At 38.9% G+C, this 22,813-nt stretch overlaps 1 protein-coding gene across 3 annotated transcripts in view; it reads right to left on the minus strand.

Moving 5' to 3' along the window:
- Nucleotides 1-3,022: 3,022 nt before the first annotated feature.
- ZFAND3 (zinc finger AN1-type containing 3) overlaps nucleotides 3,023-22,813 on the minus strand; it is a 135,520-nt gene continuing 115,729 nt past the window's right edge. For all 3 annotated transcript variants that reach the window (XM_058800989.1, XM_058800990.1, XM_058800991.1), the window contains exon 7: nucleotides 3,023-6,419. In XM_058800989.1, coding sequence (XP_058656972.1) covers nucleotides 6,265-6,419 — 155 coding nt within the window. In that variant the 3' untranslated portion in view covers nucleotides 3,023-6,264. The remainder of the gene's footprint in view (nucleotides 6,420-22,813) is intronic.

The raw sequence follows: 22,813 nt of genomic DNA on the forward strand, positions 1-22,813 counted from the left end.
CTGAAACATTTCTAGGTAGCCATCCTTTTCACACTCTACTGTGGACCAACAGTCCATCCTTTTCACACTCTTGTGCTGGCCAACAGTGATTTAACTTTCATTTTAACCTACTGGAGCTCATCACCTTCCTCATGCTGCTGCTAAATGCAGCGTGTTAAAAGACTTCTCCAGAAACTGGTGTAGCTGAAACTTCCAGGAATCTAAAGCAAATGTAGTATAAACACTGCAGAAGGAGGAGGTGGGGGGAAAAAAGACAAATTATTGCTAGAATGAAGAATTAATTTAGCTTAGCCTTAGCTCACACTCTTCCCTCCCTCCTCAAAACTCTTGCATTTATGTGCTCCTTTGAAAAGCAGAGAGATGAGACTGGGTAGTTCAGGAGTCAACAGTGAACCTTTCATTGAGCTGGCTTAAAGCAGCAGCGCTGATCATGCAGACCCCTTTCAAAGGAAGATACAAAGCTGTGCTTTTCTTTATTTTTTAGGATTTTATTAGGCTTAGCTTTTTGATTCAAAGAGATCCCAAACATCCTACAAAGATAACAACACCCCAAAATTTCCAAGTGTTCCTTCCAAGAACCCTAAGGAGAGCTCTGTCTGGAGTTGCATCTCTGATATCCACATAACTTCAATACTTTGCCTTCAGACATATCAACTTTTTTTTTATAAATAACCTTTAGTTAGAATTTGGTTTTCCATCCTCCTTGAGCATGCTGGTAGAGGGAAGGAAAACGTCTTCTGCGACTCAGAAAAGAATAAAGGGGACTAAGCAACAAGGAAACAGTGGGTGTTACCTGTCCTTTTGTGAAGGGAGAGCCACAGACAGGAGTAGGTCTCTATCATTTTATTCTCATTACTTACACAGTCACTGCACCGTGCTACAAGTTATTAACTCAGAGCATCCTACTGCATGTTACTGGCTTTGCACAAACCTAGCAGAAAGGAACATTCTGCTAATGGTTAAACCGTTGCCATCAACACTTGCTACTAGGTGAAGAACAAAAACCCTGTTGTTGTTACAGGATGCAGTCATCATCATCATCTTTAAAAACTATATATAATTTCAGTAATCTCTTCCTAATGCTTCAGATGCACGTACTGAATTTGAAATAATTTACAGTTAGTCTTATAAAGTTCTGCTTGTTTTTCTTCCAAAGAAAATAGCAGCATATTGCGAAACAGGAAGGTGCAGTAGCAAAATATGTAGTTATTACTAAATAATCCATCAAAAATGTTTTCCTATTATGACGGTGCTGTTTCATTTCTTTGCATATGTCTGTTCAGAATTGACTCAGACAAACTCTACACAGGTATAGTCACAAACATAAAGCAAAATGGTTTTCTGTAGTACTAAGTGAAAAAAGGTGGTGCTGTTTGGCAAGTAATTACCTGCTTCTTTGCTATTCTATGATCCAATCTGACTTGAAGAGCAAGGTGGATGTGACCACTAAGCATTTGTCACTTTGCCATCCTCTGCCTCCTGTTTTCATGCCTTATTTTGTCCTTACTCAACTTCAGAGTGGAAGATGAAGCATGCAGAGTTCCTGGGAAGAAGTTCTATGAACAGAATCATAGAACTGAGGTTCAAAAACCTCACACCCCGAAATCCAGAACAGGTGAATTGTGTTTGCATTACGTCTCAGTTAACTGAAGAAAGAGGCTGCCACTGCAGTAAAATACAAGGAAGTCATCACTTCTGTAGACTAACACCTGTATTTTCATCTGCTTGAACTAATGTGCAGGGACTTGTAAGAACAATGAAGTTGATGGAGTTTTTTCCAGTGGGGAATACTGAAAAGCCAAAAAGTGGAACTACTTTCAAATGCCCAGCTGCACATGCTGACTGCTTCAACAAAAAGGAAAAATTAATGAAGATGAAGAAGAGTCCCTCTCACTGATGTATATCAGGAACGTTATTTAAGAGTGGCTCTTTCCAGCAGCAGTGACATTTGTTCTCCCAAAACAGCTGCTGACAGTGAGAAATAAAGCCCATTATTGCACCAGGTTCTCCATGTAAAATGTGCACTGCAAATACTTTTGAGCAGTTTAATCTTATGCACTCTTTATTCACTGTGATCCTTTTGTAGTAAAGTATGTACAGATGCAGCCTTAACTAACCATAACCTTATGAACTGGTTATACTAAAACTACATCCTTACACAGCAGCTCTTGCCACCACAGCCTTTGTGTTGAACCAGATATATTATTTTTGTTTTTATGCAAAATTCAAATAATGTATTTGAGTATTGAGATAAACATCTGGTACCAGTAAATATAGTTAATTTTAAAAAGTGCAGTCTTAAATATTTCCATTGGTTTTCTAAGCATAAAAGTTTCCAGGACAATATGAATGTATTTCTAGCGTGAACTGGCTACAAGCTCATTGTTGCATTAAGGGGTTACTTTGCTTAGACCTTCTCTTGGCTGTTCCTCTGGTGATGGACAGTATCAGTAACTACAATACAATAAGGAGAATGCTACAATTTGTCAGGGCACTTAACTGTCTACACATTGACTGTGAGGACAGGTGCTGTCAGATATTACACTGGTATACTTCTTGGAGTCTATTATAAAACCTGTATTTTTATGACACAGTTAATATCAGTTTTCCTCCCTGCTGAGTCTTTGTACTGAAATAATCGTTGTAAGATTAAAAAAAAAAAAAAAGTCCTTTTATCCCCTAGAGATATCTAAGATGTAGCATAATCACAGAAGGTACTGCTGATTACACAATGAACTGAACACCACAGTGAGTACAAAGCCGAATATAAAGAGGACATTGTATTCACTAGGCCAGGGGATTGCAATTTGTCCAAAAGAAAAGTCATGCAAAATTTAAGTTTTGAATGTATTTATCACCTGCCATTCAGTTAATAAAAGCAGCTAATATAACTTCTGAATTGCTGGAATTACACCAGGACTCTTTTCAGGGTGTTTCCTGTGCACCCATGAAGAGCAGTTCATGTCTCAGGTACCTCACGTCACAGATGTGCTGCTGCTCAGTCAAGACACGGAGCTGCTTGAAACAGAACAGGTACACAGCAACATTCCCAGGCAAGTCTTGTTTTTCCTAGAAGCCCTGGCTCACACCTAGACACAGGTTTGAAACTGGATGAAAAGGCAGAGCTGTTTTATGTAACTTACCTTTACTAGAACACAGCCATCTTGTTCAAGAATCATGCAGTTTTATCATTTAAAGTACCATAGGAATTTGAGGAAAAAATGGGTGAATGCGAATCAGGCACAATTTCAATTCCAAACTATTCTCAAATTTTTAAAAAATTAATAATTACACATTCTCTCTCCCTCTAATACAGAAAATTATGGGGTTTTTAACTAGCCATGTGTTTTTAGCATCTAAATGTTTAAGAAACAATAGTTTATTCCTCTGTTTATCCATTATGAATATAGCTCATTCTGATTTAGAATACAGCTACTCTAGGTGAGGCTGTCAAAGTGCATGAAAGAACATTTAACACATTTTAGTGCCCATGCTACAGAGTACAGTATGCATTTGACTTGAAGAGTATGCACAACTTATTCCTTTGATTACTGTATCTAACCTCAAAGTTAAATGGACCAAACTGGCTACAGCAGATTTGCTTACAAAACAAATCCCTGAATTCAAACCCAGTAGAAATACTATCCTTCCCTTCCAAACCTGCAGAAAATCCTGTCCACCCTTCACCAATTGTAAATTCAGCTTGAAGTTACTGACCCAACCTTGGTCCTTCCCCATTCGTATTTCTTACATGAATTTACAGCAGAAATGGTGCAAAATAGCAAGACCTGTTGGAATAGGCAGAAAGGACTTCAAACTTTAATCTGATTGGTTTAATTTTTTTTAGCATGAGGAAAAAGAATAAAGTTACAAGATTCTTTTAATATTTTCACAATGTTAAACTAAAACTGAGCTCTAGGCTACATGTGTAAGTAAATCTAGAACACAAAAGGGTTAAATAAGATCTTCTTTTAAGATACAAGAACTTAAGCTTTCTTTACGTTTAACAAACTTCACAGAACAGATACTGCAAAGGAACAACCCCCTCCCCAACTTTTTGTTTAAAGTGAACATTGTCCATAATTCACATGAACTTTAAGTAGTGTCCTCTCAAGAGCCACCTTGAAACCGTCTGTGCACTTGTAACGAGATTAAAGAGAATATTAAGGAGGAACAAAATAGCATCTTCAGTATTAACGCAGAAAAGTCTTGTGTATCAATCAGAATGCCCATCAAATGCTAGGATAGGATTTTGTAGGAAAAAAAAGTGCGTATCACAGCAGCCGCCAAAATCCATGTTTTTTTTAACTCCTCATGGCAAATGTAAATAATATCCTTGGACAGTCCCTCTCACCAGGACCACTTCCTGAAAATGCAGCCCATTACAGAAGCTTTTGCTGCTGGTTCATATTCTTGAATAAGAACAAGGAAAAAAAACAACAGCTTGCCTTCCAGACAGCTTGCATTTATAATGATGGGACACTTCTGATTTGCTTCATGGTTAATGCTAATACAGTCAGATGCTGAGTGTGTGTGTGGAGAGACATATATATATGTGTGTATTACATATATATGTATTCTTTTTTTATTAGTTGTCTAATTGTTAAATGTTCCTAACTGGCTACCAAAGTAACAGTATAATTTGGCCTATAAGGAGTTAATTACCTGTAACAAGTAGAATGGAGGATGACTCATACAAGCTGGGGTTTTCCAAGTGACAGGTTACTTCACCCTCAATTTTTCACATCTGCCCAGTAATTGAAGATGAGAAATGTCGATCCCTCCCTCAGGTTTTCTTACAAATGTACCCATTGTTAATAACTTACTAATCGACTGTGAAGTTAAACTCATTCAGGATTAAGCTGGGCGACATGGGCACGAATCACTTTTACCTGCAGAAGCCCCGCGTGCAGCAGGAGACAGCCCGGTTACGGTGTTTGCTTTTATGCTTCCGAAGTGGCAAAGCTGGTGCGGCTCGGCTCAGCTCAGCGTGACACAGCGTAACAGAACCAAGGCTCTGACCAGATCCAGGTCATGCATTCACATCCACTTGCTATACTCACTTTGTGGGCAGGGATTTTCCTGGGCGCGTTCAGCTGCATAGAAGGAGGGCTGGTGGAGCCCCTTTGATTATCTCATTGACACTCTGAACGTGAGGAACACGAACTCACTCTGACAAAGGGCGTTTGTTTTACAGGTTGTTCCCCAATACTGTTACTGAATTCCGTTTGCTACAAAATGTCCTTTTTTCCCCAATATGTAAGTCTAGCTACAGAAAGTCAGTCTGTAGAATCCAGCCATGGCTACTGTGCTGTGAATTAGCCTTATTTGATCAATTATCAGATACCTGCACTTAGCAAAAGGCAAACAAGAGCCAATCAGGTTTCGGCCAGTGGGAATGGCTGCACTGCTCAAGGTATGTGGAATCTGTTCACACAACGCGTAGAATCTCTGTGGATGCCATGTAAAAAGTTATGCACCATTTACTGCTCCAGGATGGAGTTGGCTTTAAAGAGAGATCATAATTTAACAGAGAAGAAAGAAAAAAAAAGAAGGAAAAAAAAATCAAACCCTGATAGGTTCTTTATAGTAAGATACATATAAAAATTTTTCATAAGAATCTCTGTCCCCCTTTCTTTTTGGCTTCCTGGGAAGAACCGGAAAGGTGTTCCTACCCCAACAGAATCCCTGATGCTGGTGACACTGCCTAACTCAAAAGCCACATGCGATGAAGGCACAAGTGACCAGTCAGGTCTTCTGGGCTTAAGCAGCTGCAGTTGCTGCTCCGAGTAGTATTTCACCTCCTCAGGATTCAGTAGCAGTGAAGAGGTGAAAGGCTGCACATTAAACAGTTTGTCCGAAAGCCATGTGCATAGCAAACTTTTACACCAGCTTCTATACAACTATTTGTTTTAACTCTGCAGCTGGAATGTTTCCAGCATAAGGCTTTTAGAGTGACTCCAGCAATAACAGAAGCCTTTGGATTTTTCTTGCTTTGTTTAAATCCACTAGCCATACTCAAAAATAATATTTCTTCATGTTTTATTTTTATACGGTGGCTAGCAGGCACCTTAGTAACCAGCCAGAGATAGATTTCAACCACCATCAATCCCTAAACTACAGTACCAGGACGGTTGGCTAAAGGAAGGAAACTGATTGGCTGTAGTCTGAAACTTGCCTAGTACAAGGTGTCTGGCTGACTTTGTCCTAAATAAGGCTAACATTAGTGAACTAAGAGAACAGCATTTGGTTGCAGTCTTGCACTCAGGAACATCCTTCGCCAATGCGCTGGCAAGATCTCCCTACTTTCCGATCCAGTTTCACCATTTTCATGATGGCCTCCTCGCGCCCGCGGCCCATGTGGTCGAACGTGCAGTCGTGCTGTTCGGGCAGGCGGTGCAACATGCAGAACACATAACCTGCCACAGGGAGACAGGAGACACGGTTAGGGACTGCTTCCAGAGCTGGCATCTCACCTCAACCACAAGTGAGTAACCCCCCTCTACTGGGGATTACTCAGTTCTCAAAAATTCACACTATTTCAATCCTTTACTTATTTTCTTGCAGGGTAACAAATATTTGATCATTTACTGCCTTTTGTTGACAATTTATCAACACAGTACCAAAGCTCAAGTCATACAAGATTTGTGGGGTTTTTTTGCCATCCTCTCATCCTATACAGGAAACCTCCAAAATCATCTAGGCTACGTACCATCTACATAGTAACTAAGCTAATGCTTTTGGGTTTTCACTGAAATCTTTCCTACTTTTGAGTGGACTTTGTTGTCATTTCTGAAACTCACCCATGGTACTCTAGGGTGATCTCCCAAGCAGATTTTCAAGTCAGAACTGTTAAATTTAAGCACCTTTCTTCTTCCTCACTGCCAGCAGTGACAGCAGGAGAGTTCACTGCTCCTTCGCTATCCTGGTTTTCAGAAGCTTCTCCCCATGAACCATTCTGTCACTAACCACAGGGGGGAACAGGCATTTGTCACAGGGACATGGCATGCCACATCACTTTGCTCTGCAGTTGAGAAGTTGAGGTTATTGTCTCTTTGTCTAAAGCTCCTCGATGTTACTCAGCTTTCCAGGGAGCACATGACTTAGAAACATGCCAAGACTTTTCCCTGCAGGTGAGGAGGGCATCTGCCATAGACACCACTTTCTAGTCTACAAAGGAAATCAGCTTTTTCTTTCTTTGTCCCTAACACTTTGTAACAGTAAAGACAATGCCTCAAACTTCCCACCTCCAAGATGAATGTTAAATAGCAGTGGATGCTATAGGAAGGACAAGTCACACAGATACAGGGCCCACCAGTCCACTGTATAGAAACCAAGTGTGGTTCATGTAATATTACCTGTGCTGGGATATTTTTCCTACCTGATGGTGCAAAGAGTAACACTCTGCCTCTTACTTGAAAGCTTTACATTACTGCTGCTCCCTAAATGCTCAAAAGATATTCAACCCACAAAATTATAATATTTGAGAGATGGAAAAGGATAAAAATGAGTGAGAGAATGATTGGGAGAGTGTTTTGTGCATGCACACACACACACACACACACACATATTTATGAGAATATGTGTGTGAAATATCAATACAGGAGAGAACAACTTGCTACCTTTATATTAGAGTAATTGTTAAGAAAACAGAGAGGAGAAAAGTGTTGTAAATGGAATTATTTTTAAAAAGTGAAGAAAAATTGATTTATCTTTGTTTCAGTAGCATCAGGCTATGAAAAGACACGGCTATTATCTGTGTCTGGCTTTGAAACCCAGTTCTAGGAACAAAGCCAAAAAGACAAGTTTTCTGTATTGGTATGTACAATTCAGAAATATGTATGGAAACATGCAGATTGAATTGCTATGTATCTGACCCCTTGTGATCAATTGCCTCCACTTCAATCTCAATCTGGGTCATACCACACACAAATGTGACAAATATCTTTCCTGAGGTGCCAAAAATTCAAGATCTGATTGTTAAAATGAAAATATCCTTGGACTATAGTCCCAATACTGAACAGGCATTTCACTCAGTTCCCTCTCACAGAAAGCAGGGTCTGAAGGCTTCTCTTATTTCTTGAAATAAGATATCAAATTGCTGAACCAAAGTCCACTGCACATACAAGAATCATAAATACCTACCTGGATAAGCTCAAAAATCAAGTTCATCATCTTATGTGCAATGAATGTCTAAGAAGAAGATGCAAGACACCACAAAGATATGGATTGGGCAGGAGGTGTATCACGCCCCTCTAAATAAAAATTTGTTTTAAATCCTGGCAGTTTTACAGATCCTTTCCAAATGTTTAAGAAGCATATGTAGAAATGCCATCTAATGTTACTGAAAAGAAGTCTTGAAAATTTATACCATTTTCTGCACTGCTTCACCAAGACCCTTTGACAATTCTGTATATGTAGTAAGGAAGTTCATATTTCACGTGATTTATCACTTTTGAACGTGACCTTTCAATTGCGCCATTTCCTCCCCTTCTACAAAGCCTCATGCAGGCCAGCACAGCTTCATGATATTCCTTTCTACCCTGCCACCCCTAATACAATCTATCCTCTGATTTGCCCAATCTTTATTTCATTTTTCAATACCTTTTATTTCTTTACAGAGCACCTGTTTTCACGTGGGAAAATCTGTACTGTATGCTATATTTATTCCACATGACACATTATTTATTTTTTTCTGTTCCCAAGAAGTTTTTTTTTTACATTCTTGAACAAAGTTTCAGTAACTGTCCACAAAAGAATGGCAAGTGATTTTCATTTTTCCCAGAGTATGGGAATAGTATGTCTAATTTCAATGACTAAATGATCTAAACCTGTTATTAATATATGAATATATATATATATTTAAATATGTACTGCTAATTAGAACAGATAGTATCTAATGAAACAATACCCAAGCTCATTTTGAATGTTACAAAAATAGTTCTACATATATTGGCTGGTTCATGGAATGGGTCTTATTCTGGTTGAATTAGCAATGCAGATCTCCTGGAAGCTCCATTTCCAAAAAGAGAATTCAGATCTTTATTCTCATTGCTACAAATGCTGAAGTCACTTTAAAGATTGGAATTTGGTTTTTTGTAGGTTTTATTTAAAATTTAAAGGCCTTTAAAACACTGTTATTCAGCAACTAATTGAGTGACATTAGTTCTGAACATTTTTTCATTAGTTCAGAGTGGGTATATTCAATTATGTTATTACTGCTGTATTCACTCCTTGTTTCTTCAGTGGTTTGAAAATCAGAAGGGACACTCTGTGCTCTGCACGTGCACAAGTGCCTGAGCTGCATCAAGGTCATCAGATTTTACAGCAGTTCCATTACTGACTTCTGTGTGCTGGGGCAGAAGGCCAATAGATGCATCTGTATTTTGATCCTTAATGCCAATCCATATTTAGAGGTGAAACCTTTTCTCCTGAGAACTCTGCTTCTACGGTTACAAAGCAGGTTAGATGAATGAACTCCTGCAGTGTATATGCTGCTAAGTTCATTATGGGATGGTATCAAATACTGGTTGTGTCTCTTAAAGGAATTTACTGCAGAAATGCTTCTTTTAGCACACTATCACTAAAAGCCAAAACAAGTAACTTTTCTGCTAGTGTAAAGAGCATTGCAAAAGGGAATCCATCTGCCAACAGAAGTTCATTTGCCCAAGTCATCAACCTAAAACATGCCACATTTCCACTCCCAGTGGAGAAGATTTCAATCTAGTAAATGTAATAATACATCTCACAGCTCTGCAACTGTTTTCTGATGTTAGAAGTAAACTATGAATCACCCACTCCTCAGGTCTCTAATGCAAACATCTTGGAAAAACATTATGTAGTGCCTCAAAACATTTTTGCTCCTCTGAGCACCACAGAAACTTCTACACAATACATCATAAAAAAAATTCACTTCCATTTCATCACCAGAGCAAAAATGGCTAAAGCCATAAAGCAGAGCACCATCCCTGCCTTACAGAGGAGCCACCCAAAGGAAGCCCAAGACCGCACACCAGCAACTATGAAGCTGCTTTCATCATTCCTGAGGAACCTGATGGGAAAGGATATTGGAGAGAACAGAAAACAGAACAGGCTTCCATATTCCAGACCAGAAAGTTTATCACAGACCTACAGCATGCTGTGTGTGGGTAATGAAAAACAATTGCCCTTTCTCCTTTGCTACACTCAAGAGCCCTGGTACATTTTTGAGTTTCTGAAGGCTGAGCCGTTCAAGTATCACTGCTGACATGGAAAGGCAAAGCCCTTCATTACCAAGTACCATCAATCATCTTAATTGTTCACTCTAGACATTTATCCTTTCATTGCAGGCACCAACTGCTCTGAAGGTTTAGCCTTTATGCTACACTGACCCATTTTGATACATTCAAAGAAACTCCCACTGGTAGGTAAAAGAAAGTGAAGTCAACATTACCATAAAACCCTGAGCTTCTGGTACTTAAAAATCATCTTACCTATCCCACTAGGATCAGTATTTATTATTTTCATTCCCAAGTCAAAGGCAGAAGTTCAGAACTGTCAGAACTTGCACCATTTCCAAATTTCATTTAATAAACAACCTATGTTTGTATAGAGCCCTATACAAAGCCTATTCAAAAGCAGTCCTAGTAGTGACTCAGACATAATCCTGTGCTGTGTGCTTTGACTTCACATTCTTCACAAGCTATTTTACTTCTCTTGCAAATCTGAAATTTTAATCAACAGATGTTGAAACAGAATTTAAAAATACTTTGTGACTTAGGAGTTGAAGATACTGCAAAAATTCTCTACCAAAGGTTAGAAGTAAACTGTGTATGGTTAGAAGAAAACTAACTATACCGAAGGTATTATCTAACAAGGTTTTGCATGAGTCTACAAGCAGATTTCTGTTCAAGAACAGATTTTAACATCTCTTTAAGCAATGAACATATCTGCCGGCTATCACACAGCACAGCCAAACCAGGCAGATGAGCCAGCCGAGAAGATCAGCTCATGCTGCTGCACTGTTCAGAACAACTGCACACCACTCACCCCCAAAACAACATTTCTGCATCTCCCCCATAGCCCTTCCAACTGGAAAGATGATTTAATGTGTTGCAAATTATACTAACAATAAAACTATTTATAAGTAAGTGTGGAAAGGAATTTTTTCTGTTTTTTTTTAAAGACATGAAATAGGTAAGAAATGACTGGAAGAGCAGAACAAATAGCTACCAAGACACAAAGCAAGATGCTAAAGGCTTCAGCACCTGAGAAGTGCAGTATGAGCCAGCTCACTCCCTGTGCTCTGGAGGCTGTTTAGCAAGAACCCGCGGTAAGGGAAAGATGGGAATGTGCGCTGTAGTCCAGCCAGGCAAAGCTTCCAGGGCAGCTCGGACACACGGCGTAGGCAATAGAAATGTATTCCAGTCTGCTGGTATCTGGTATTATTCTCTTTCAGACAGCTCCATTCATGCATCTACTCTAATTATCTCTCCTCTCTGTTTGTGGGAATGCTCTGCACTAGAATTGTCAGCTTTCATTACACAACTCAAGAAAATTTCAGGTTTACTGACATTTTCTGTATAAGCAAACCAAATCCCACAAAGCTAAACAGCGAGGTTTTGGAAATAAGTGAACTAAACTCTTCTGTTTCTCTTTCCCAGCTTTGAAAGTTGACATGGACTTTGACAAAGTGATAAGTACCTCAGAATAACTTGGTTGGGAATCTTGTCATTCATTTCCAAGGGGAAAGAGAGGAGCATGCCACAGTGTGACAAAGTTTTTAACCACATAGATGTATTTATTAAAACTCCACAAAATTTAGGTACTCCTTTCTATCGTTTCCACTCCAAACTGAGTGGATGGGGAGTGTTAACCTCTAGGTACTCAAAGTCAGAAGTCTCTAAATATCAATGCACATTGTCTTAAGCACTGCCCTCTCAAAGCACTTCAGTTCCATGAATCTTCACAAACAGCACACAGCTGTAAAAGGTTCACAAAACATACAGGAGGATAAAGTGTACTTTTCCTATTAACTTATTTTTCTAACCATTTGCTATGATCACTGCAACTTAATTCACGGTATTTTCTTCTTCATACAGATCATTGATACCTACTCACAACTACCAAAATGATCAACAGCTGAATTAAAGAGAGGAAAAGGGAAGAGGTGGTGTAAAACACCTTAGAATGTTTCTTTTTCTCTGGCAATCTGTCCCTGGGACTGGATGGGCACCCTGAGGCTTCCCTCCTGCTCTCAGTCAGTGATAATCTCAGGTTTCATGCTGGAAGCATATAGCTCTGTGATACCTCTGCTGCTACATAAGAGTGCCTATGAGATCCTACAGATTCATTTTGTATTTCTACTACTGGTTGTACACTTAGGAGAAAAGAAAGGAGTAAGATTTTTTTTTTCTGTTCTTCCTCTATTTTGCTCTCTGCCATAAAGAGGGTAAAGAAATGTGTATGTATCAGCATTAGATACAGAAAAAGCATTTGTGGAAAGGACTGCCCAAGAAGTGAATGGAAGAAGTTGTATACCAAAGAGGGAGGACATAATACTGTAACAGCCGCTGGACAGGTATGGTTAAAGATTCTGCAAGAATTCTTCCAACTGCAAGGAAAAGACTCTGTATTTCCAAGTTTGGTCACGTATAACCTGAGTTTCAAAGTTTTTTTCTGTCTATTTCCTTTAAGATCATAAGCCTGGGAAGCTGCTTTAGGGAGCACACAAGAGATGCAGTGTGGCACTGTGGAGACCCTGTCAAGAAAGTATGTTTTATCCTAGTTCGTGCTAATTTCAAATACACTTTCCTATTTATCTGACTACCAGCACAGAAAGATGTCAAACTATTTTTTCCTACATTGAGCGTGACAAATTTTGAACAGAGAATTCATATCACTTCAGGACAGAGCAGATGCTGCTTTTTAGGGGATTTTTTTGGATCAACAATTCTTAAAGAGTTTCTACACAAGGCACTACTCTATTCCTTGTCTTCGGAACTAAGAAGAACAACTCAAAGTTTCCTCCTGTTTCTTTGAAGACATTGTATTTGGAGTGGAAAAAATTAAGATATGGCACTCTTCTAGACTCAATTTTTAACTTTTGCTATATTGAACACTAATCCCAGAGAAGTAGGGAAAATGTTTAGGAACTGAGGTTTAGGGAAATGTTTAGGAACTTAGAGCTGAGGTTTTCAGGAAATTATTTCTGAATTTCAAATAATCCCTAACCAAAGTCATAAATACAGCACATCTACTTTGTAATAGTAAGTTGCCATTAACAAATGTTTGCTATGGGTCAGGTCTGACTGACTGAGTACTGCAGGTCTCTAGTCAAGATTGTGTCCCAGTTCCATCATGCACCAGAAGAAGATGGTGGTTAAATACTTTGATTTGGACCAGATATTTTTCTTGCTGCACAGAACTCATGCATTTGAGAGTAAACACTTCCACATCACAAGTTCTTCACCCACAACAGATTTGTAAGTTAAAGCTGTTATCTACTGGGGACAGCCTATCAGTACAATTCAGGTCCAGACACAGGGGAGTAGGACCATGCAATCAATACTCTCTTCTAAAGTGCTTTATACCACAGAGGTCACTGACTTACCCAGTGGTGACAATGGCATCTGTAGGCTCCCCTTCTGACCTTACACACTGTCCCTGGCTGTTGGTCTCAGCTTTACCCACAGCAGTCAGGCACAAGCAGCAGCTGTGACACCGCAAGCTCGCTCTCCAACCACCACAACTGTTGGGTCACTGCTCTTGTGTAATCTCTGCAGAACTGGGCTCTGGTCCCAGTTCATCTGTGATAAAGGAGCAACTTCCCAGAAATTAGCATTTTAATTTGTCATGTAATCTGTTGATATAACTGGAAGAAACATTTTTCACCAAAGACTTGTGCAATTGTTGAAACACAAAGGCAGGGAAAAAAACCCCAAATAACCAAAACTGGTTAAACTTTAATTTAACAAGAGGATTTTTGGAGAAACCATTTTGCTCCAAACAACTTACAGCATCAAGTGAGGTATCAGATAATAAACATCAATGATCAACTTATTTGAAGGAGGGGAAAAGTAAGGTTCAAAATTAAAAGTTTAGACTTTAGGTAGGTGAAGAGTTTCCTTATTTAAACAATTGTGTGATTTTGCAATGGCATATTCAAGAGGAATTAGTATCACTGCTACACTTGTAAAAGGAATATTCATTGCCACATTTGCACGACCAAGAACACACTGAAATAACACTGCACCTCCAAAATAATTCCTAGTTTCACAAGGTTATGTGGGAAAATGAATCCAAAGAACAGGATGCACAGAAAGAAAGCAGAATTATGTCAAAAAGGCCTCCTAGTGTCCAAGGCAGCTAATGAAGTAGAGGTAACTTTTACTAACAGGTTACACTATCACAAATGTTAGTACTGCTATAAAATTAGATCTTCCATGGGTTATACCAGCTAATCAAGAGGCATTTGTTTCCTACTCAACATATTTAGATTTGAGCAGTGTAGCCTCTCTAGATTTGAGTGGTGTGAAACCTTAAATAAGTGTCCTGAGAAATGGCAGGTGCATGACAGAGCTCTCCTAAGGTCAGAGCTGGGACTTGTGCAATATTTAACACTTTAAAAAGAGCTGTGTGAGCTTTAGTACTTCTAGAATTCTTTACACCAAACCCACCTGAGCTTACACACTTCTCCCAGAAGCTGAGGATTTAATTAAAAGCTGAAGTGTACCCAGAAAGTTAATTAAAATAGCAAACAATACCTAGTGATTCAATAATGTATGTGTGTAATTTTGTTTAGCCCAATGAAAATGCAGGAAAGATAAGGCTACTAATAAAGACCTGGAATGAATAATGAAAGGGTCTGTGCTAACATCCAGTATGTGTGGCATTAATTGTAACAGTTCTCCTGGATCCTGCATGTATTTTGACTTCATCACATGCTGAATACAATTGCAGGTTTGACTTTCAGTCTATTTCCTGAGTTGTATTACTTATGCCCGGGGTTTCAGTAGAGGTTGCACCGTAGTGATCTACAGTCTGAGAGCAGCTGGGCTGGCTGGCCAAACAAGAGAGATGCAGCTCTACTTCCTTTAAACCTAAATAAAATGTGTTTTATGTCTTCATTCCTTATTTACACCTTCTGTTCAGGGTCTCTTAGATTACATCTTCTGCTCCATGAGAGTTTTCTGTTACTCTAGCCTCTTGCAATCTATGTCAAGAGTAATTCTTCTTCGAATCACAGGAAAATAGAGCTCCGTTCAGAAGTCCAATTTACACCACAAAGGAAAACAAATGCTTAGAGCAATGTACACTACCACTATTTCCTTTTTTTTTCTTTTAGTGTAGATTTACAAAGCATTCCTGGCTCCTGCTTGTTCATAATATGGCAGGAGCCCATACATGACTTGTGCCTGTAACTTGCAAAAATGTCATCAACTCAGGAATGTTTAACAGCTCTGAACACCTCTGTAAGCATTTGCATTTCAATAAGCATAAAGATACAGTAAATAAATATATTACCTTTAAAAACTTACTGAATACTATTATGTGATTACAATATCCATTGATGCAGTTTCTCAGCTCTTGAAACTTTCCTCCAAGGCCAGTAAGACTTAAAACTAAAAGGCCCTGACACAGACTAATCCTATTCTTTTTACATTTGTGAAAACTGATGCACACTGATCTCAATGCCATTTCCTTAGGACATCATTATCCTAGGAACATCCACATCAAGTAGTCTCAAGTCTCAGTACCTACGTTTAACACCTTCTTAATTTTGTACTTAAGGACCACAGTGGTATTTTCCTCTAAGATAAGATTTTATCTAAGGGCACTCCTTAGGGGAAAAATACTCTAGCTCCTGGAAAGAATTCTGACTTTTCAAGCAAATTTAGACAATTCCTTTCAATTATCCTTTTTCTCCTCCCAGTTCTGGTGCAGCAGTTGTGGCTATGTTCTTTCCCCATTTCTTCCTGTGAATATCTTAGACTTTCATCAACAAAATTCACATTCCTCCCTACCTAAGCCTTACCTTGTGGTAAACTACCTAGCTAGTAATGTCCCTTCAGGATTAATCAGATTATTATGGCATATTTTTGGGCCTTCTGTGTCTACTTCAAATATCAAATTCTAGTAGAATCAGTACTTCTGTGTACAGCTGTTAACACATGAACAAACATGTTTGAATCATTTTTAAGGGGGACTTATCTGTCCTTTTTTCCTAAGAAAAAAATGACTCAGAGACTGAGCAAATACTTCCCTAAAAGTACTGGAAAAGATATGAGATAGTCTCAGATAGATTTTTATGTTCAAGTTCACTAGGCCATGTGTCTCTTGTGCATACAAGACAATTAAAAAATTGTATCCTCTTTCACTTTATGGAAACACTTCATTCTTCTGTAACGACAATACAGGTATGTATGGAAGGAGATTTAATGCTGATTTTTCACCCAGTACTGCAGTTTCCATTTGAAAACCCCAGAAGGTTATACACTGATGGACTTACCAAATCAGTAATGTCAAAAGAAAACCACTTTTTGTTTTTAGAAGGAACAGCCTAACTTGTTTTACTTAAGGAGAACTTGAGGACTTAAGAGATGAGCAGCCCATCTCAATTACATGGACTGATTGGGACTACAGGAAGGCAAGGAACAGGCTTAGTACACATTACTAAATCAACACTGCCAAACTTTTGGTAGCACAATGGAAGAAATCAAAATCGGCACATCCTGTAAGAAACCCATGTTAATTGAACAAGCTGGAGAATCATACTGGAGCCTCTTCAAACAATATTTCATGATTCCTAATTATAAGGAGCATGAACTCCATTAACACTTCTAAAGCTGTGGACAGCTTTTCTGAAACCTAGACACTAAAGCATTTTTCTGGGTTCTACACTTGGAGTCTATGATGCACCAATTAATCAACTACTTCTTAATTTCCAGTACTTTCAGAACACATATTAGAAAAAACCAACATTAGTTAACAGCTCCTATTCCTCATCAATTAAACTGGAGTCTTGGAATAACATCTTCATAAAATACAGCAAAACAAACTCCCTTCCCCCATCTGAGTTCAAGTTCAAACTTCAATAGACTTTGTGTTTTGTTGGGTATTTTTTTAGTACTTGCAGCAAGATAAGGTGAGATGCTGGATATTCCTGAAATGGCTGAAGCAAAAGAACTATTCTGGGAGCAACTCCCTTAGGAGAGCAGCCAACACAGGACAGCTGAATGTGGCACATCTCACAGGCTGGCAGTAAAACTTGCCAGGGCTGTAGTAACCAGTCACTAGTAAGATTTATTTTAATACTCCTTACTGAACTGGCTGACTCATACTCTCCAGAAGCACTGTGCATATTTCATCTTAATCAATGGAAGTACATCTGTTATACCAAGACAGAATCATGCCCTGAAGCCATTTTGGCTTGTACCAGATAAACCTTATCCATCTAGAAAGCGAATTTACCAGCACCATTACAAATTCTCCTCCACAGAAAAAGGTTCCATGGAAATGGAACTATGATTTAATATTTGACCAAGTTTTAAAAGAAACATTAGTTTCAATACGTGTTTGACAACTTTGTGTAAAGATGGAGCAGCTTATATATTCAAATTTGTTTCTTTTTTCCTGTTTTTCTGCAGATTATTTCTAAATTAACTGAGTAAATCAAATCACTCCAAATTTATTTTGGCACAATCCAAACAAGTGTTTCATCTCCTGTGTTTATGGACCAGCAGTTCTGTTATGCAAGGTAAGAATCTGCAGCTGCTTTTCTTCCACTGTTTTGATTACTCAATGACAGTGAGACTTGCTGCCATTTTATCTGTAAGTACAGTCTCTGCTGTGTGGATGTATTTTGTTTCTGCTAGTGCTTGATACGACTCTGTTTTTCTCTCTCTCTTATCCCTATGCTTAGACCAAACAAAACAACCAACAGTAACACCAAGAAAAGAATTTCAAGAGATTGTTATAGATTTATACAGAACTAAATGAAAAACAGGGATGTGAAAAATAAGCACAGTAACTAGGAAGGAAATTTCCTTCTATCGGAGCAGGCTGTGGTGGGCCATGTGCTCCATCCACTCTCAATTCCAGGTGCTCAGCACCCCGAGGTGGTTCTCTGGCTGAGTTGCAAAGCTGGACTCTTGTTTCCTGGCTCAGTCTTATTGCTGTAGAGGCCACTTGTGAACTGCATCCCTTCCAATCAAAAAGCAGACAAACATCAGTACTTGCCAACATCTCACAAATTAAAATTGCAAACCACCACATTCTGCCTTCACCTCTGCCTGAGGTTACTGCTCACAGCAGCCTCCCCCAGGAGCAGCAGCGAGTGCACAGCTGTTAGGCCAGATGCATTCCAGGAAATTGTAGCTTCTTACAACATAACCCAGGCCAGTAAAATTCCAAGAAAAGCTTTCTTGTCCACACAGGCAAGAAATATGGCAAGCAAGTGTTTGATCAGAATGCAACACGACTGAGCAATTAATTTCAAGTGTGATCAAGCTGAAAGGTTTCAACGTCTTCCTGTCCTCTTAAGTACCTCCTCTGGCCCAAGAACAGGAAAAACATTGCAATTCCTATCTGAGAAGCACACAAGCAAATGGCACTGCTGCTGGAAGCTGCAGCCTGGCTTGCTCTGCAGGGCCCATTATCTCAGGCACCCCTCTGGCTGCCAAGAGCCAGGTGCAGTCTGAGGTACAGACACACCCATAAGGATGTGGCCAACAAACACCAAAGTGTTCTACACAAAAGCTGCTGCAGAGCTGGCACACTACAATCATTTTTCTTTAACTGCTGACTGGAATGGATCATATTTCTCATGTTATTCCATAAAAAGGATCACTGCAGACTTCTGCGTGTTGGCTTGGTACCACAGATCTAGTGCTAGCAGAACTGCTTTTTACTGTAAAACTGTAAGCTGTAAGCCTCTTTCATAAAATTGAATTTTGCTTTCTATGCAAATAATTTCTATAGAGTAAAAGTTTACAGCTCACTGTCTTTTAAAACTGTACATAACTTTATTTAGTAGCAATATACATCTAGTCAAGCAATTAAGTGCAGGCCTAGAAATGTATAGTGTTATTTGCAACTAATCAACCTGCCTTTTTTACAATACATTTCCAAAACAGTTCAGTGTTTTATAGCTACTTCCACTCACACATTCAGTGCCCCCAGTTTTGAACCAACTCTCTGGTAACCATCCAGTTATGACACCACTGAGGCAACAACTTCCTTTTCAGGTCAAGGATCAGAGGCAGTTGATTTCAGAGTGCTTGCAAAAATGCTGTAACAGAGTGTAACTGGAAGAATATGATTCCTGCAATTCTTTGATGATAAAACTGACTCCTAAATTTAATATTAAATAAAAATTATTTCAATACAATCACTATTGACACTGAACTATTGGAAGAGCTATCCAGCCCAAATTAGAGAACACTGCTCTCTGCAGGACTTGCCTGCTCTTACTGTCACCTACAAACCATGCACAGGAAGCTGATTTTGTTTGAGTGGTGTTGATACAAAGGTTATCCCATCAGAAGCTCAAAATGAGAATTCATTTAAAAATTTCTCTTTCTCACTGGAGCTTGCAAAGTGCATCAGCAATTAACAATTCCTATCACTTCTCCCAGTTTGCTGTGTGAAAAGGCTCAGAACTCGTCTTACAAATTGCTCTTTTGAAGATCAAAGGGAAGCTGAATTTGTCTTGTGTGTGCTCTGGATGAGTTTGTAATTTACTGGAACTTTCAGAGGAGGCTTGGCAGCACAGTCGCTTGACAGCCCCGGGGCACAGGATTCAGGGGAGCTCTGTGACTCTTCCCTTCTGAGTTCCTTCCTTAGCTTTAATTGGCACCTCATTAGAAATTAATGAAAATGACATCCTCTGTTCTTCCTGCTCCGGGCATAGAATGCTACAAAAAGGCCCATCACAATTCATAACACATTCAATTTATACAGCAATGGCTCTTAAGCATTATTTATGAGATGTGAATTTCTTGTCAGCAGTTAGTAACTTGAACACAGCGGAAGAAGAATGAAAAAAGATCTTGAGAGTATGTGTGTATGAAAACAAACAAATCTCTCTACATCTGAAAAATGTTGTGTTTGAATTGCTGGAACTCCCTTCTCAGTAGTGAATTGTTGTTCTTCACAGCAAAGCCCTGCAGCATTGTCAAATCTGTCTAAAATTCCATGTAGTGTCAAGGGAATGAGCTCAGCAGTGTCACCTCCCTCTGGACAGGGCTTACAGGAGCCAGGAGAGCCAATACAGCAGCCTCCCAAAGATCTCTGAGCTGGGGTAAAGCACCAGTCACTCTCTCTGTCTCCTTTCCAAAAAGGCTGTGCCCTGTTGGACAAGTCCCAGTTAACTGGATCAGTATTTGCAGATACATCTACATTGAAACATTGTTCAATATGTATATATTTTCCTTTCCACTGTGTCTCACTAAAAATCTCACTGCAGGATTCACCAGGACAAATCATCAAAAAATAAGATGATTTCCAGTACTTTTAACATTAGGACAAGAAGATACACAACAGGAAACAATTAAATTGTTGGTCTGTGGAGTGAATTTGGATTTTAACAAGACTGTTTCAGACACAGTTTTGGATCAACATTTTTATGCTTGAAATCCTTTTTCCTTACATCCAAGCAAATGCACACACTCATCATTCTGAAGATGGCGTCTGCCTTTTTATTGATCCTGATATCAGATTTTCTCTTAATGTTTAAAACTGGGAGGAGTTTCCCCCATTTTTTCCCGTTGCTTTAGTTCAGGATTAAGATGCCAAGAATTTATAAGCAGTGGTTCAAAACTCAGTTCAAACAATGTTCTATGCTGACCATTACTTTTGAAGAGTGTATGTGCTTATTTTACACCAGTTGATTCTATCTCATCACCTCCACCTGACCACACATCATTCATTACTGGTGCTTCACATTAGGATAGAAAAGTATAAGCCAGTCATGTGGATTTAGGAAATATTTTAAACAAAAGACAATTTGACAGATTTATTCTACTGCATTTCCATCACATCCTTTCAGGGTTTTTGAATGGGCTTGTCATTCATGACCTAAAGCAACCTAATTTTACAGACAGCAGGGCAAGCTAGCAAGAATGGTTCCTCAGGCAGCATCTTTCAAACTGACCAGAGACACATGCTGTTGATCATTGGTAAAGCAGTTTGGGTGATGTGAAGCTGAGGTGCCCAGTGCTCCTTCTTCTTAATAGGAAGCATTTGGCTTGCTTCTTATGAATCTTATTAAAGGTAAATGGCAAAGGGTATGCCCACATTCACATCACATCAGAGCACAGATAACACACCCTTACTGCACACAGTATTAATGAAACATCATAACTGCACAGGAACAAAAGATTTCCAGTTTTTTCAGCCCTCTTGGACACATGGAAATAAACTCCTGCCTTCTATTTTCTCATTAAAAGTATAGAATAGAAATATTTATAATACAAACTATATACTGTGTAGGATGTAATACAGGAATGCAAATTTTCCTCAGTTATTGCTGAGGAATTCAGAATTTTTTCACATTCATGTTTTATTAACACATTTTATGAACTTTAACAGAAGTACTTCCATAAAGCTATATATATCCACTAGAAGAAAATTAAAGAATAAAAGAACAATTCCTACAACATTTATATTAAACAGTATTGAATTATGGAACTACTTCATGAAAACTTGAGAGGAACCAGCTAAATGTATCTGTAATCCAGTTTACAGAAAAAAGAGGCAGGTCTTATATAATTTTAAAAACATTACTGATCAATGAAAGGGCTTTTTAAAAGTTGCTTCCAACTTAATTGCTCTTACATAGCTCCAATATTGCAGAATGCAGGAAAGATTAATGATGTTACATAATGGTTAAGCAATCATTTATCCAATCCACCCCAAAATTCAAACTCTCCCACTATTTGGGACCATTATGCTATTTCAGTCAGGTGCCTGTGAGCAGCCTGAGTTGCTGTATACTTGACAATAGCAGACCAAGAACAGAAATTGCTGCCTCTACCATGCTGAGCAGAAAGAGCCATACCAAAATGCATCAGCGATAGCCCTGAATTTCTTCAGTTTGATAAAAATGTTACCAGGCACTTCAAAGTATCCTGATACATGACTTCCATAACAGGAATTTCAACACTACAGCTTTTGATTTCATGTTTGGTGGCTCCACATATCATGTAAGTTCTGTGCCAGTGCTCCAATATCAAAACAAAGCCTTATCTCATGTCCAAAAGAGCCCAACACAACAGTAATCTCTAGAGCCTGAGGACAGGCAGATGCTGAAGAAGAGAACAAAGCACAACCCAGAATCTTTGCAGCTTTCTATCGCTCCTCTTCACTTGGCATTTGGTATTCAGTATAGGATTGTCTGTCTTTGTAACTACCTTAGCACACCCTTCCTCTCTACACTGCTGCTCAGAAGGACAGGACTTCTCTCCAGATAATGGTTTTAACACAAGATGTTATATTTCATACGTTCAATGTGAATTGCACCTATCATTTGTGCAGATCCTTTGGAAATTATCCCCTGCCTGAGACACAATGGAGTAACTGAAACAAACTTCTCCAAATGTATCAATAAAAGCACTGTCAGAGAGTTCAATGCAACCTTCAATACATGATTATATGAAAAAATAATTAGCAGGTAAAACTACCACATGCCATTATCACTGGGTCTAACAAGCACATTTAAACCAGTTAAGAACACAATTGTTCCATGAAGGAGAGAGCATCTCCTTTGGAATCCAGTCACATTAATTATTGTTTCAGAAAGATTATTTGCATTTAATGTGAAACCCCAAATTAG

The sequence above is a fragment of the Ammospiza caudacuta genome, chromosome 3 (assembly GCF_027887145.1).
Source record: "Ammospiza caudacuta isolate bAmmCau1 chromosome 3, bAmmCau1.pri, whole genome shotgun sequence".
NCBI lineage: Eukaryota > Metazoa > Chordata > Aves > Passeriformes > Passerellidae > Ammospiza > Ammospiza caudacuta.